Here is a 17,457-nt window from a genome sequence, read left to right as displayed (position 1 = left end):
CATTACATTAGTAAATGCATTGTTCCAGACTCTATCTAGGCAGTAATCATCCTCTAAATTCTCATTTTCTGTCAATAAACAAAGCAATAATTTCTGTGTGATTATGTTTGATGGTGCCATATGGCTCCATCCCACTCTATGTAATAAATAATGAGTCATTCAATGGAAGGACGTTTGAGGAACATATTTACACCCTTGACATGGAAAAGATGATTTAATAAATGCAGGTTTGGTTGATGGTGAAATGCTGAATAAAATCATTTTCGAAACTGAAAAGAGATGATGACAAATAATTGGTTTCTCTCAGTCACCCAACACATTTTTTGTCCTTTTACATTCGGCTTTTCTAATTAAAGAGGGGATTTTATGTGTTAGTTAATGGGTCAAGAAATTATGTTGCTGGCAAGTGCATTTTATTCTAATATGCATTTTTTGGGGGGGGTTTTAGCAGACCACGGACAACCGGCAAATGCAATGTAGGCCTGTATGATGAAAATTCACATGACTTGCTCTTCAGTGTACTTGATAAATTGCTAAGATTATTGATGGGGCCAGACATCTCAGCTAATGGCTCATTTCAATATGAAAATAGATCATGAAAACGGTTTCTGAACATCTCTGGCCTAACAATAAATTGGGCATACAAGATGATATTTGACCAATGAAATACTGTCAATTCACAAATGTTGGAACTTTATGCTTTAAATGGCAATGCAATGAGTTTAGCTATATAAGTATATTCTATACTTCCTGAAATAAGGTTGCTTTGTGCTTTTGGAGACTTGCCATGTCAGCAGAGAGGCAAGGACAATTGTTTCGGTTTCAAACCAGAAATAAAATAAACAAGTCCCTAACCACATCATTTTGTCTGCATGCGGAGAGAGATTAATGTGTTATCAAAGCAAAGAACAGTTAAATTCATCTGTGTAGCGTTATTCCGACCTGGGTCGCGTTTCCCGTACAACAATGTAACTTTCTGATTAACTACCATAGTATGATGTACCGTTGGAGAAACTAACCAACTTATCACAACATGGTAACATGGTCGCTCCTTGTCGTTTGAACCACATTGGTTCAGCAATATAGGACTGTCGTTAATGATGTCACTCACAGGTAAAGGACTAATAACTTAATAACTGTTAAATAATCTATTCAAGATCTGTGTGATGCTGCTGTAATATACGGGGAAAACAAAGGAGCTAACAAGTTAATTAACGAGGGACAGGAATAGGATGAATCAATGAAACGCATGGGAAAACTGGGTCAAAGGCCAAGCCAAAGCCAGGCCAAGCCAAGCCAAATAGAAACTGAAAACAAAGACAAAATAGAACATGACCCTGATATCTGCTGTTTAGAATTCACTTTTCCTCTTTTGTATAGATGGCAATGGAATTGAAAGGCTTAACGCCTGTATATGCATTCAGCAACATTTAATTGTTTTGATTTTGTTTTACTATTTTTTTGTTGAATATTTCAATATGATATTAATATAAAAATGTAAAAAGTTGCTGCCTTATTCAATTTTGTATTATGTTAGGATTTGAACTTTTGTTTAACTGTTTTAAGAGAAGTATGTAAACATGCAAATTAGTCCTTAGGTACATGGAGTTTTGCCGCTGATTGTGCTTGAATGAGAAAAGAATTCATGTAAATTGATAGATTACGTTATTGAATGCATTTTGTGCCAAAACAATGATAAATGAGTTTAGTCCAGTTTAGCCTGCAAGTGAAGTATTGAGAAATGTGTCCAAGCGATTGTTAAAAAAAAACTGTAAGGGAATAAATAATTGTATACCCAACGCAGCTGAAACACCATTCTCTGCATTTTTTTTTAAGCTCATACTCTACTTATTGTTTTAACATCATTTTGGATGAGATTCCACCGGTACTTAAATCACCAACTGTTATTTTTCCCCAAAAAGATGCCAGAAAGGTCTAAACATTTAATAAATATGTACTAGGCAGCAAAAACAAGATATTTAGTTTTAGTTTTGGTATTCAACAAAGGTCAAAATAAAGTGAGAAGCACTATGAGAAAGTAATACCGCAATCACAGACATTCCTAACAGAGCAGGATTAGATTTCTCAGAGGAACCCTGAGTCAGCCGAGAAACTAAAGGTAATTTGCGTCGTAATTTTTCCTAAGATTGTATAGGAGAAAAACATAGACTTATTCGATTAGGACGGGATTAAAATAAAAAAGTATGTGATATTGGCCTGACCTTCTGAGGAAAAACCTTTCCTTTCCGAATGGGATTTATGACTAATATTTGTGAGCTAATATTTGTACCTTCAGTAGAACATAATTTCTGAAGTTTCAATTCGAGTTGTGTGTGTGTGTGTTCTTGTATGGTTTATGATGACACAAATGCGTATAATGACATTGATATTACAACATAATTACAACTTCCTGTGTCCTCAAACCAAATGGCTTAGTAAACTTTTTTTTTTCTTTTTTTTCAGAAATGCCAAAAGTTTTGTGATTGGTAGGTTTAGGGGTAGGTTACTGTAAGATAGTCCCCTGAAATTACATATATTTGTGTGTGTGTGTGTGTGTGCGCTCTACCACTAACTCTACCTAACTTTACACTAACTTTAACTCTACCACTACAAAATGATAATTAAAGAATGTCCATTGTGTTTTCTCTTTTTAATGATTTTATTAAATTTAAATGGGTCCTATTATGTCATTTTTTATTTTTGATTGTGAAGTTTACTAGAAAATGTTTTCATACTTGATTGTTATTTTTTTTTTTACATTATTACAGCTCCTCTCTCCCCAGTCTGGTTGAACACGGCGTGTTCGATGAACTCTACTCATTTCGAGCCCGATTCAGACCCTGACAATGTTAACGCACAAGAGGATTGTGCTGAACAGATTTCACAGGACGTTTCAGAGTGGTATGTTTTTTGAGTACTCATTCTGGGAAAAAGTGGTAAAGGTGCATCCCCCTAATTCTAAATGAAAAAATATATATATATCTATATAATTTCATTCATTTTAACACTGCATCCATTACGTCAGCCATATTTTTTCACTGACATGAACCCAATTCACTAAGTGAAAATAGCAGCATTTTCTTTACACTAAGTGTTAATAGTAGTTAGATGCTATTTAGTGCAAATACAATAGTAGCAGATACTATTTGCACCTCAGTGTATTGTAGTAAATTATAAAACAGTATTCAGTAATAACATTTTCAGTGTATTTGATTATATATATTTTTTTTAAATCATAAATGGATGCTGCCTTATCGAGACATTACTTGTCCTTATGCCTAAACCCCTTCCCTACACCTACCACTAACCTGCCCATTAAACACTTTATTCCCGTTATTAAATAATCTTTAAGCACTTTATTTCCACATTTTGAATATTTTCCTAATTTTTATTTAAAATGAACACTTCTCCGAGCTAATATCCCGATGTGAAAAGGGAGAAGAACATGCCAAGGTGAATTTGAACTCGGGTCGGTCACGTCAAAAGCGAACGCCACACACCTTACTCTCCATGCCACTGTTCCTGTTATCAGTGGGATTTCTTTCGTAATTATTTTTATTTTTTTGCAGCTCAATCATACAATAGTGGGCGGAGTTAGTGTTAATAGCTCCTGCCAACTAGGTAGGCTATTTGCACTTATAGAGTAAATAGACAATCCGTAAAGAAAATCCTGGGTAAAGAGAATCCACTCGTAACTGTGATATTGAGGCGACATTTCATGTGCATTCAACTCTAACATTACTTGAACCCACCAAAAGTCACAATGTCCTACCAGACGAAATCACTCTTTTTCACTTTCACACACATTTTCCCTCTATCTTTCTCTCTCTATTCTCTCAGAGATCTATTTCCTTTGGGAGAACGGGGTGCTGGGTAAAAGACGACAAGAAACTTTCAGACACACTACATTACTTTTTCATCAGCATACGGCAGCAGGAGACTCCCTAACGTGAGTGTGTGCGCGTAAACAGCGGGATGTCCCCTCATCACATCACCAGCAAGCCCTTTCCCACTTCATACTCACAAAATTGCATATTCCCAATGATGCTATGACTGCATCTCTGATATCACGAAAGATGGAGACACATGACACACCAACACACTCCCAGGCTGTAAACTCAGTCAGCTGTATTGTAAGGTCAACACACACAAACAGAGGCCACATCGTTCTGTTTTGAGTCCAACGGGGCTACCTTCAGGTCCAATGAACTGAACTAAATGAAGTGATCACTGGACGATTTACAAAAAGGACATTTGTTGGTAAAATCTAGAAGATTTATTGGGAAACACAATGTATTTTTTTATAACCTTTTTATAACATATAATAAAAATTGCAGTACTTTAAGAATATGTGAGTGGTTCAAAACTCGCTGTCACATTACCAGGGTCTTGTGGGTGGTCGCTAGGGCATTGCTAGGTGGTTGCTAGGACTGTCTGAGAGTTTTTAGTTATGTCAAGTCACCTTTATTTAGTGTTTGGCTATGAGGCTTCTATCATGTGGCGGGCTGCATTTCCCAAAAGCACTGTAAGCCTAAGATGATCTTAGAGACCATTGGTGACAGTTGTTCTACAATCAACTTAAGCGTATGATGCTTTTGGGAAACGCAGACCTGGGTGGTTGATAGGCAGTTACTTATTGGCCAACTCTTGTGAAAAAGACTAACGTTTAAATGTGTTGAATGTGCCCTTTGTAGTGTACTTCCAATCTTAAAAGTAGATTAAAAAATTTAAAATAAAAACTGTACTTGCAGATAATATAATATTAATGAAATAAAAGGCCACTTAAATGCATTATTTCATGACATTTCTTAACACACTTAAGTACACTTTTAAAAAAGTACACTTTGTAATAATGTCAAATGAATTCATTTAAAATACATTTTAAATCATTATGTTTTTGTCATGCTTTAAAGTACACGTGTTTTGATGTGTTGACTAACATACTAAAACACATGTAAAGTACTTGATTTTAATTTTAACTTGTGTTATTCGATATCATTTAAAGTTGACATATTTAAAATGTAACAAATTGCAACTTTATCTTTACAAATATGTAAATATATTTAAATACATGACATACAAGTTTTTAATAGAAATTACATTAAAGTATATTTTAGTTTACCATAAATGCTTGTCAGTACATTCAGCAGTAACAATATTTCAAAGACAAAAAAAGTAATTATGGTTACACTTTATTTCAACAAATGAGTAGCATCAAGCTAGTCATGACAATTTATGAGATTAATACTACACTTTTACTCAGAACTCACTGTAACCTACTATCGAGTGTTTGTAATAACTTCCGATAGTGATCTAATGTTTATTTTGGTCAAATGATGATGCACAAATATGTTGTTTGTAGCCTTTTAGAATAAGCTAATCATGTGTAGAAATGATTCTCTGTGTTAGTATGTATGAAAACTAACGCAGAAATGTAATGGAACTTTGTCATCGGAAGAGACAGGCGGGTTATGAAGACATAATATGAGTGACATAATGTGCAGCGAATGACCAGCCATAACACCAGATTGCATAGTTCAGTGGAAAATGAATAGAAATTATGATTCTGTATAAAAACAAAAAAAGTAATATTATGAGTAGTATAACGAATTACTGTCGCCAGGTAATAAGTAATAATATTACTTTTGAAAGGAGTAACGAGTAATGAGTAATAAATTATATATTTTTCTAACAAGCCCAACACTGATCTTCATAATGTGTGCATAAATTATGGTCAAAATAGAATTTTTTGGTTTGTAGAAGCAGTAGATAAGAGGGAAAAAAGAGGCGAGAGGTGATCCCTTCATTTTGTCCCACCTTGTAATGATCATACACAGGGAAATGAGTTCCTCCGTCAGAGAAGAGAGATTGCCCTACAGCTACAGGTCACACGTCACTGTCATCCAGCCCTCTCACCCACACACTCGTAAAGAATGTGTTTGCAAGCAGGTGAGAATGAGATCGTGTAAGTGAGTGGGGCATCAACACTTCTCTTTGTGGAAAAAGCCCAAAAAAAGCCCAAAAGAGCACATCCATCCATCATGAAAGTCATCCATACAGCTACGCAGTTAATAAAGGCCTTCTGAAGTGAAACGATTTATAACTTTATAAACTCTAATCACTGGCTTCCAGTTCTGGTGGAAGAGTGACCTCTGACCCGATGCATGACGTATCGATGAACACGGAAGCGCGGAGGATAGAGCAAAACAAAATACCAGTCACAAATTAGAAGTCTGAAACGAGAATGTTTAAAGAGAAATGTTGGAGGAACTTGAGTTTGATGCCCAGTCCCGTTTGTTTGAACCACGAGAGGCGTCCACTCACCTAAGCTTATGTTACTGCGTACATATGTCGGGTCAGATGTCACTCTTCCGCCGGAACTCTAATCTCTCGTGAATGCGCGGACGGCCGTTACCGGAAGCCAGTGATTACAGGTTATAAAGTTTTAAATATGGATATTTTTCATTGCTGTATTGCTTCAGACGGCCTTTATTAACCACATGGAGCCATATGGATTACTTTTATGATGGATGGATGTGCTTTTTTGGGCTTCAAAATCTGGGCAAAAGTTGTGTGGTGTACTCGAGTCTTTAGATGAACCGAGCACTGCACACACACCATCTCAAGTTTTACCAGGTATTCATTGCCTAATTCATCATATTCTAGCCGTAGTAACTGTCCTCTGATGATCATCATATTTATTGATATAGCAGGCAGTCCGCAATGAGTTATATGATGGTGCTTTGGTATGACACAACCCCATTAGACTAAATGCATTTAATTTTCACAACCTTTTAGGGATCTATTTCATTTGAATATTACCCATATCTAAACGTTTCTCTTACATCTACATCAACTACACATATAACAGAAAGCACTGCTGTGGCTGGATTTTTTCATGTTTTACAGTAAAAAATGTCATCTTTCACAAGTACTTAAAAAGAAAAACACTTTAAAACAATAGGACTTTTTCCCCCCCTCAAAATTGTGATGTATGCTCAAAAGAAGAGAATAAAATCACCAGTGGGAAAACACACAAAGAATAACAACTTAATCCAACATATATTCTCTTAAAATATAATATACTTCTCAAGTAAATGTATCTTCTTTAAAGGATGTTTTTACAAACATTATTTTTGCAGTGTAGGGGAAGGAAACTGAGAAAGAAAGCAAAAAAAAAAGATAAAGGAAGAAAGTACAAAAAAAGCACACAGAGGCACTTGAGGCTAGAGAATCAGGCAAATGGAGAGACTAAAGAGAGGAAGAGAGGGAAAAAATCAGGGGGTGGAGTGGAAGGGGGGGAAAAAAAATCCTAAAAATATAAGTCCACAGAGGTTTGTGTGACAGTAGGGGTTAAGCAATCCAAAGGCTGCAGGCAATCACTCAATTTCAGACACGCTCAGAGCCCTTCGGTGCGAGGGGAGCAAGGCGCATAAAGAAATTTAACAACTTAATGTTTTATGGCCAACGGAAATGAGATCCTTACGGGGCAGCGCAGGGGAGGGAGGTTGCCAGAGAGTCTCGCACAAATATTCGCATAAACACACATTTGTAGCCTCCCATTATCAAACACCCCAGCACATACATATTCAAATATGGGTCAGTGATATGATATGAAGCTTCTGCCCTTTCTTTTTCTCATTTACCAACTCTTTCTCCCTCGATTTCGCTCTCTCTCTCGCTGTATCTCAAGGCAAGACTTGCTCCACAGCAGGAGAACATTGGGTTTTGGTTTTATTGTAAATAGTCCAATGTGCACTATTGTCTGTCAGGCTGGGAGATGAATACGGAAGTGCCGCTGAATGGAGCCTTGTTAGCAAATCAATAGTGCAGACATCTCTAAACCTTGTCCTTGAAACATACTCCTTCTTTGTTTTCATGGGGTGAACAAATGCAGGAGATTTGAGAAAGCTTTCCCTATTCATATCCATCTCCGTCTCTTTCTTTCTCCCGCTCTCGATTCATCATAATTCTTTTTACTGTTAAACGATTATAATACTTGGATGTATGAGATGTCATGTGTTGGTTACGCACTGACATATTGGAGGAATCAGATGAGTAATCTATCAGAAAATGTAGCCGCTTTGAGCCTACTGAAGCCTAGCAGGTGTTTTGAGTAGAAAAAAAAAAAAGCACAAGTCATTGCGCTTTTACAAAAACAACATCTACAACTACAGAATATACGGTTTAAGATGCGCTTATCACTGTCAGATTAAAGGTGACATTGGTAATTGTTCTGTAATGGCAATTAGTAGTGTTTCTGCTAAGGTTTTGATAAGAATACTCCGTTCTAGAAGGATATCATGCTTGGTTGTAATTGCACACGTGGGATGGTGCATTTTTAGACACTCAAACTTCAGAAAAATCAAGAGATTTGCTTTAATTATTAACATTATGACACACAAAAGGAGGGAGAGTGCAGATAACTGTGACAGACAACAGCAAAACGGAGATTATGAGACTATGGCTGGGAATGGCACGTGATAAGAGGATGTAAGGCCACATAATCTCCACGCTGATAGCCCTGATGTGTCTTCAGAATCAATCTCCTGCAAAGACGTCCACAAACACAGCGCAGGCAATTCTATTTTCAGTCGAGCTTTACAATAGGGTGTCATGCAACCATTGTTAAACATGACAAGATATTGATTTGCAAATATATTGGCATGAAAAGATATTCCTCGTATCGGATCCACACCTCTGCTCAGGAGACTCTCAGAAATGACAATTCAAGCCAAACTAATGCAGTAAATAACATTCGTGTTGAGTATTAAAACAGCGTGCTTGTGTTCGTAACAATACACCAATTGATTGGGTTGAGAGACAGGGATGGGAAGAACAATTAACTGCAGCGCTTTGGGGACTCGATGCTTTGTAGTGCCGGATGAATAATGTGGGTCTGATTTTAAACACAGATTGAGCTAGTGCCTTCCTGACCATTTTGCATAATAAGTACCATCAGGTTCTCTGATTGAACTACCAGTAAATGCACTGACAAAGCGGTTTATAATGATGGAGACCACTGCAATTACAACACCAAGTTAGAATCTTAGCAGATGATAACATCGAGATTTCAGATTAGTTGGAAGTCCATGGGAGTTTTATCAAGATTTTAAACTGATTTAAACAGACCACTTACCCCAAGAATAAAACTTTAGCATATAACTCATTCCACGCTTATTTGTAGACATGAATGATACCTCAGAGGCACAATATTAAATGTGTAGGTGATCTGACTAATGTTTTTGTCCAATGGATAATAAAACAGGCAAAAAAAAACAAAAAAAAGGCCAGTTAGCAAGCACTTAGAAAGAGCAACATGCTAGAAACATTCAGACACATTAGGAACTACATTTCAATGCTCTGGCGACCACCTACAAACTCACAGCAACATTCTACCTTAGCAACCACATAGCAACACCCTGGCAATCAACCATAACACCTGAAGAGTAATGTGCTGAAAAATTCTGAAAGCCTTAGCAACTGCATAGCAACGCCCTGGCAACCACCCACAACACCCTAGAAACTGCAAAGCAACATTCTACAAATAATAATGTACAGCAGTTTGCCAAAAACACTCTGAACAACTTAGCAACCTCTAAGCGATTGGTTCAAAATACTCAAAATATCTGGCAACCACCCACAATACCCTACAAACTGCACAGCAACATGCTAAACACACTCTGAAAACCTTAGTAAAACTGCATACAGTAGCAATGTCCTGGCAACCACCAAAGCAACTGAACAGCAATGCTAAAAACACCCAAAAGAACGTATCAACTGCATAGCATTGCACTCAAATTGAACAAACTGTTGCTAGCAACTACACACAACACCCTAGCAACTGCACCGCAACATGCTAATAACACTCAGATCAACCCAGTCAGCTGCATAGCGACACGTTATAGAAAATTCCTGGCAACTCCGAACAACTGAGAAACTGCACAGAAACATGTTAAAAACAATAAAATATCGTAGCAACTGCATAACAATGCCCTGGCAACCATCCACAACACCTTAGCAACTTCACAGCTACATCTAAAAATCTGGTTTCCATTTGCAATCTTCTTCTTCTTCAGGTTTGTGTTAGTCAATGGCACAGTCTATTTCAGTTGTCTCAAAATAGCAATGCGCCAACACTGAGCCTGAACACACCTCGTTTTCCGACCAGCACACCCATGGGCGAACACATGGGTGCAAATGCATTTGCTATATAAACAACGTGGCGAAGGACGTGAAAATGATAACTGCATCAGGCTGAAACTAGCAAAAAACCTTGCGTCGAGTGTATGATAGGGCTTTCAGTGTGCAAGGACCTTAAGCCTCTTCTCGTCGACTAATGTTTAGTCGACTATTAGGCGGGCAGCCCTAAGCAGGAGTCCATCATATTATGTGATATCGATATAGTAGCCTAAGTAGAGGCAAAAGTCAAGCAGTCAGTCTGCTCTTTTTTCATAGACAAGACAGCATGTCAGGTGGGAGCTACAGTACACCATCAACTTCATGCCTTCCATCTGCCTTACTGCTGAGTGGGAATATTCTCTTTCAAAATCATGAGTGAGAAAAGTTACTTATATTTGTCAGAGCTCTTGCATGGGCTTCAACCTTGACACAGAAGGGGGCTGGCGCTGGTGCAGATGGGCCTTTTATTTTGTTGTTGTTGTTATTGTGCCTGTCTCCCTGTCTCAGCTGAGGCCAGTTAAATTAGCAGAAGAATAAATTACATCAATTGCGAGCAGAGTAGAAACAGCTGGGGCAAGAGAACAATGAAACCGGGACTGACATACAAACAGGGGGTCCATAAAAAACAAGCTCCCCAGGCTTTTCTTTCATTAAGTGAGGCACGAGGAGTCAACACGGAGGACGTGCCTCCAATCAGCAGACTTCCTGAATCTTTCTTCTCCTGTCAAGGCCTCACCTGAACAGAGAATACACAGACCCTCTTGTTTTTCCAAAAGAACAGGTTGGATTGGAACAGAGCATCCTGACAAAAACTAGCCGTCCTCCAACACCACACACCCTCAGTGTTAGCGCAGGTGCGTATCTAATAACAGGCTTGTTAAGTTAGCACCTGTGCTTTATCCTACAATCCCAAATCAGACACCTCCTCCTCTTTTTCACTCTTCCTGTTTTGGATTTCTGCCAACTCGTCCTTTTTTACTCATTCTGGAATCCTCTTCCTCTTTTGCATGTCACTAATCAGCATGTGCCATATTTATTTTTCGATCTGCTCTCTAAACAGCTCTATAACAGTCGAGTTCAAAATTAAAGAGATCAATAATCAAACCATTTCAATATGGACTTAAACATTTCTCATTAAGTTATTCAAAGTCAGAGATATCATTGTCAGAGATATGATCGCAGACATTTCTTATTTAATTGATCAAAGTCAGAGGTATCAGCGTGAAACTCAAACCTTTCTCATAAAATGTATCAAAATCAGAAGTATCAATATGATCTAAAATTTCTCTCATTGAATTAATCTAAGCCAGAGGTATCAATGCACAGGAATTTCAGGAAAAACATCTGACACAAAGCTTATCCGATAACACTTTATTTCAATGGTCCACTTTAGACATTCTACTAACTATAAATAACTTTGCAACTACACCCTCATTTGAGTATTAGTAGACTGACTGCTTAATATCTGCTAACACTTTATTCTGATGCTCCTTCGACAGACATTCTACTGACTATAAGCATAGTAGTTACATTTCAACTTATTCTACTATGTTGTTGGTGATATGGTGTTCAATTGATGGCACAAAGCATTTTTGGGATTTTATTTTCAGTCATTTGATGAATTCTGATTAATTAAATAACTGAGTCATAAACAAACAAAGGTAGGTGTGTGTGTGTGTGTGTGTGTGTGTGTGTGTGTGTGTGTGTGTGTGTGTCTACTTAACCTATATTTTGGAGACAAATTTGTACCCAGAAGTGACCAAAACCTGACAAAATCTCCAAAAACCTCCCTTTAGGGACGTATTCATTTGTAAATCTGGTATAAAAAGTGAAATGCAGAAAGTTTTGTGTGATGGGTAGGTTTAGGGGTAGGGTTAGTGTAAGGGGAGAGAATATACAGTTTGTACAGTATAAAAGCCATTACGTCTATGGAATGTCCCCATTTATATAGCTAAGTAAGTTGTGTGTGTGTGTGTGTGTGTGGCCATGGTAAACCTACATTATGGGGATAAAATGTCCCCACAAAGATAGCAATATCTGAAATTCTTGACCTTGTGGGGAACATTTTTAGTAAGGAAAACAGCTATAAACATACTAAGTGATGTTTTTTTTTGTTGTTTTTTTTGCTATAGCAAAAAAAAAAAAAAAAACATCACTTAGTATGTTTATAGCTGTTTTCCTTACTAAAAATGTAAGGAATTTTTAAGTTATGTTTTTTTTTTTTTTACATGTTAAAAAAGCAGACAAATTTCTGTGATAGATAGGTTTAGGGGTATGGTTAGTGTAGAGGGATATAATATAAAGTTTGTACAGTATAAAAATCATTATGTCTATGGAACATGAAAACACAACGTGTGTGTGTGTGTGTGTGTGTGTGTGTGTGTGTGTGTGTGTGTGTGTGTGTGTGTGTGTGTGTGTGTGTGTGTGTGTGTGTGTGTGTGTGTGTGTGTGTGTGTGTGTGTGTGTGTGTGTGTGTGTGTGTGTGTGTGTTCAAATCATGGCTATGGATGGTCTCATTCCCTGTCTAATTGCTGCAAGCCCGACTGCATGGTGTTCAGCCCACCCCCACCTTCAAACACAAGTAAGCTGGAGACACTTCATTTGGACACATACATTAATTATTGATTTTTTTTTTTTTTTTTAACCCTAATCCTAAAGAGATCCATTAGTCTTCAATTATGCATTCCATGCATGTATCATACCATAATTTGCTCTTCCACTACATTTTTTTTTGTAGCATTTTATTAAACCAGACACTAACAGCATCTCGTCTACTGTAACTCACATCCAGTTTATGTTTGCTCTGTGTCATTTTCCTGTAATTCAAGTGTCATATGATTATCGATTTTATAGGAACATCAGGATGAAGCCATTGAAAATGTGCATTTAAATGAACGCCGCGCTTCTATCTATCAGTGCGTGTGCTGCGTCTCTAGAATAGGAATATTGCGACAATGCGGCCTGCATTCAGATTCATTCCTCAGTCTTGAAATGACTGCCCTCTATGAAATGAGCCTTTTAGAGGACCTAAATTATGGCCATCAGTTATTTAGCTCTACTAAACAGGGAGAGAAGAGCAGAACGAGAGTGCGCGTTGCAATCGGGGGTGTGGAATCATGACATGGTTAATTCCCGAGTGAATCGTTGGGGCATGTTTCTTATCATTGCATAATGATGATTGCTTGTACACACACACACACACACACACCTGCTAGAAATGCAACTGAAAAGGGACTCCAAACACGAAAGAGAGCATTCTGTGGCTCTGCAGTAAAATACACTCCTTGACAAATTATAGATGTATATATTAGGACATTCAATTGCCCAAGATTATGCCTCGGCTGCTTAATAAGAGTTGTAAAAGGAAAACTCATGCATTTAAATATGCTTTTTAGCCCTGACTGGCTCTTTTTTTTTTCTTTTTTTTTTTTGGAAAAACCATTGTGGACCAGACCAGTATTATTTCTCTGTAAACTAGCATGGTTGCGTTTACATATGAATGCCATCTCAGTTTTTCTTATTTTCCTCAAGCGCACAAGTCACTTTTGGTCCATTAGATTCTAATTAGTTCAAGCCCCACAGGCAGAGACAGAGAGAGAGAGTGAAGAGAAGAGAGAGACAAACAGAACATGAGTGAAAGAGAGTACAGGAGGGGAGGTGTGAGCTTGTTAAGGAGTTGTGCTTTTCGGATATCCACGAGGCAAGTTAAACAGCTGAAAGTAGATTCAGATTCCTGTTACACAGTATAGAGGGGAAAAAAGATACTTAATGTCTTTCCAACAAAATGACCAAGCATTCATTAAACAGGATAAATGAATGCACAATATTTTTTGTAAAGATTATTAATATACACAACAGTTGTCTCATTCACAACAGAGAAAATGAGACAAAAATGTTTAAAGAAAATGTATCTTTTGTTTAAGGCGAACAGCATAACATAATTATTTAAAATAATTGTCTTGTCTTGAATTGTAATGGGAATTCTATAGCTATAGTTCTATAGTTCTATAAACAGATTTTTTTATTAATTATAACTTGATTGTTATTTGTGGTGTCAGGAAAAAGTACTTGAAGGTGTCAACTTCAAGTTTACTTTGATATTTTATATATATATATATATATACATATATATATTGAAATTGTGTTGTTGTCATACAGACTTCTGTAAATATAACTAATATATAGTTATCTTAAATATCGGAAATATAAATGTTTTACAAAATGTATAAAAAAATCCCAGAACAGCACAGCATTCATTAAATCCTCAGCTAAAGGGGCAGTAACACTGCACTTTTCGTTCCATTGGCTTCCATTCAAACACACGCAAATGTGTCAGACCGGAAACGCAAACTCGTGCGAAAAGTTTCGCATTTCTCTGCGTTGCAAAACTCAAGTTTGGTGAACTCTGACCTGCGAATTTGCATCATGTGAAGACGTGTGACCAGTAGAAGATCGATACGTCACGACGTGACCTCTTGGCTGAATTAAAAGATTTATATTTTTGCAGTAAAGTTGAGTAGATTGTATTTTATTTATTTGTTATATGTTGAATTCATGTTTATAAAAACGTTGCAATCACGACTGTTGCAGTGTCTGAGGAATCATAAAAAGTCTAGTGTGACCACGGCTTAATGCTTACTGATGTTTCTGCTGTTGTTTTACAACAATGGTAATGATGATATAAAACATCTGCTCAAACTGAACCCTTCCAAGCTCCAAAAGGTAACAAAATATGTTTAATTTTATTCTTCTGTTATTGCTACTCTAATATCAGGAGAGTTTTATATTATCGCGACCATCCGTGTTAGATCTTGATCCGGGTCGCTAAAGACCCGAATATGTAATAATGATTAGTGAAAAATTCGTGCATTTAAGGGTTAAAAACATACTTTTAAGAATGAAGTACACTATAAGTGTACTATCAATACAACACAGTTCTTTTTCACAGGGGTGTTAAGACCTGATCATGTTTGTAATATGCTACAAAATGAAAAATACTGCATAACATGACCCAGTAAATAAAATAAAGTAAAAAGGAGGACAGAAAGTAAGAGAGAAAGAGGTATGAAGAGTCATGGGGATGTTTTGCTAAAAACATATTGTGGATGAGTGTTTCTGATCCCTCGGTGACCTACTTGTTGGATATGTGGGTCTGCTGCTTCCATCCATCCCAGACACCACACAGTTTTTTCAGTTTCATCTTCGGCACCACCAACTGATAGCTGATGCATGAGCCTGATGTCTAATATATGAAACACAAACTCTTTTAAGTTTAAGTTCCAGTCACACAATAACAGCAAACACTACATGTAAGTTAGTTCACAATATCACATGTAATATGTCACTCTGTTTAATTTCTAGAATATTCCTTATTCAGAGTATTTAGATAGACATGCTGTGTCAAAGCTGAACACAGGCCGTAAAGAAACTCTAGGGAAGAAATCGTGTCCAGCGCACAAGGCTCCCCTGCCTGCTATTGCGATTTAGGGCTCAGATAATCTTATCTATAAATAGGTATAGCTCTTTCTGTTTTGTGTTTTATGTATCACTTTTTATCACTGCAATAACCATCATAGCCATAGTTTATGACTATTGCTGTCGAATGGCACCTTCAACCCCAGTAAGCTTTGAAAGGGGGAGCGTAACCCTCCAAACCTTTGCCAACGAGCGAGAAAGAGAGCCAGAGAAGATGGAATTACAAAAACTGTCAAGTATTAGGGTACATTCACACGACAAAGATATGCTTAAAACTGAGAAGTTTTTCCTTTGAGTTTTCAGCGTACAGACGACACCTTTGTTAAAACGATCCCCATTCACACGGAACCGCGAAAACGACTAAAAATGCTGTATTCTGCTGCGAGGCCATTAGATGGCGATGAAACACTATAGTCTGAACATGTAATATGAGTGTGCATGACACCGTCATCTTTAGAGATTTACATTGTTGTTGTTTACACGGAGACCTTTTGCAAAAACTTGCACTTTGAAACTTGTTTTAAAAGTTTGCGTTTTCAGGCAACCAAAACGCCGCTGTCGTGTAAACGAATGGCCAAAACGCATAAAAAGTTTTACGTTTCTAGTTAAAAATGGTGTCGTGTAAACAGCTCCTTAATCCCAAACTAAGCTCACTGGAAAAACATGTCACTCAAAATACAATTCACTACAATCGGCAACAATTTATATTTCACACAAATTATGATTATATGGGCAGATTATTTACTTTTTTTAAATAGACTTTTTCGCACAGTTCCTTTCACATTACTATGTTGTGACCTAAAATCTTACCATAATGCATAATTTGTAAACTAATACATTTTGATATTTGCATCACATAACCAGCTCCATATGTGTGGCTTTTCTGACACAGTTCTGACACTGTAGCACACCTGGTACATTGCACTGGAGACACGGAGAGCTTGAGTACGAGTCATGATAAAAGAGTGAAAAGACTTGTACAAGCAAGTTGAAATTGCATGCTTGCTTGCAACTTGCTTCAGTAAATGCATTTTTATCTTGTGCTTGCTTTTTGTTAACACTATTGGTTTCAGCTGGGTCACCAGACATTTCATTTCTGAACCGCTGCGATACAAACAACAACCAATGTGATAAAATGTTCCACAATCATCTATTTCAGAAACTTTTATCACCACTCACTGGATATTTCACTTTGAAAGTGCCGCAAAACATGCAAGAACCAAAGTAATATCCACTGAAATGTCGCCACAGGTACGGTTTTCCAATAAGCCTGAGTTGATTGTTTCAAAATCGTTTAAAACTTTTACATTTCTGTCTACTAAAGCAATTGTTAATTTTAATAATGCATCTGTCCGAGTGCTAATAAACCACGACAAAAGAGAAGAATCATTGTACAGAAAGAGGAAATGTAGAATTGGCCGGTGTAAAGTGCACTCTGGATGACCCGTCAGATTACGTGGGTCGGCAAACCCTGAGTGAGCAACAAGGACGGTAGCTCTGGGAACTGCCAGCACAAATGGAGGTGAAGCAGAGAAAGAGGTTTAGTGACACCTGCTGCAAAAAACACCCCCCTCAAATGGACAAGCACTTAAAAAGTAGAATCCCCTGAAGACTCCATAAGAAAATAAATAACCCAGAGCCTCAACAGGACATTGGGAATTTTGTGCATTTGAAGAATGCCCTCATGTTTGGAGGCTTTACCTTATACAAGGAAAGATTTGGACATTTAAATAGCCACCGAATGTGAATTACATATTGGCTAGGTTTGGCTTTTCTGTGGATGTAGCACCAGAAATGTGA

The 17,457-nt window shown here is 37.3% G+C and overlaps 1 protein-coding gene across 2 annotated transcripts in view; it reads right to left on the bottom strand.

The window, feature by feature from the left end:
* Nucleotides 1-15,418, bottom strand: part of ppargc1a (peroxisome proliferator-activated receptor gamma, coactivator 1 alpha) — a 228,822-nt gene extending 213,404 nt beyond the window's left edge. For both annotated transcript variants that reach the window (XM_084403749.1, XM_084403750.1), the window contains exon 1: nucleotides 15,318-15,418. In XM_084403749.1, coding sequence (XP_084259875.1) covers nucleotides 15,318-15,413 — 96 coding nt within the window. In that variant the 5' untranslated portion in view covers nucleotides 15,414-15,418. The remainder of the gene's footprint in view (nucleotides 1-15,317) is intronic.
* Nucleotides 15,419-17,457: the final 2,039 nt, after the last annotated feature.

This window comes from Rutilus rutilus, assembly GCF_951802725.1.
Source record: "Rutilus rutilus genome assembly, chromosome: 3".
Lineage (NCBI taxonomy): Eukaryota > Metazoa > Chordata > Actinopteri > Cypriniformes > Leuciscidae > Rutilus > Rutilus rutilus.
Note: the sequence above shows the minus strand (reverse complement) of the source record. Positions and strands in the feature narration are given on the sequence as shown.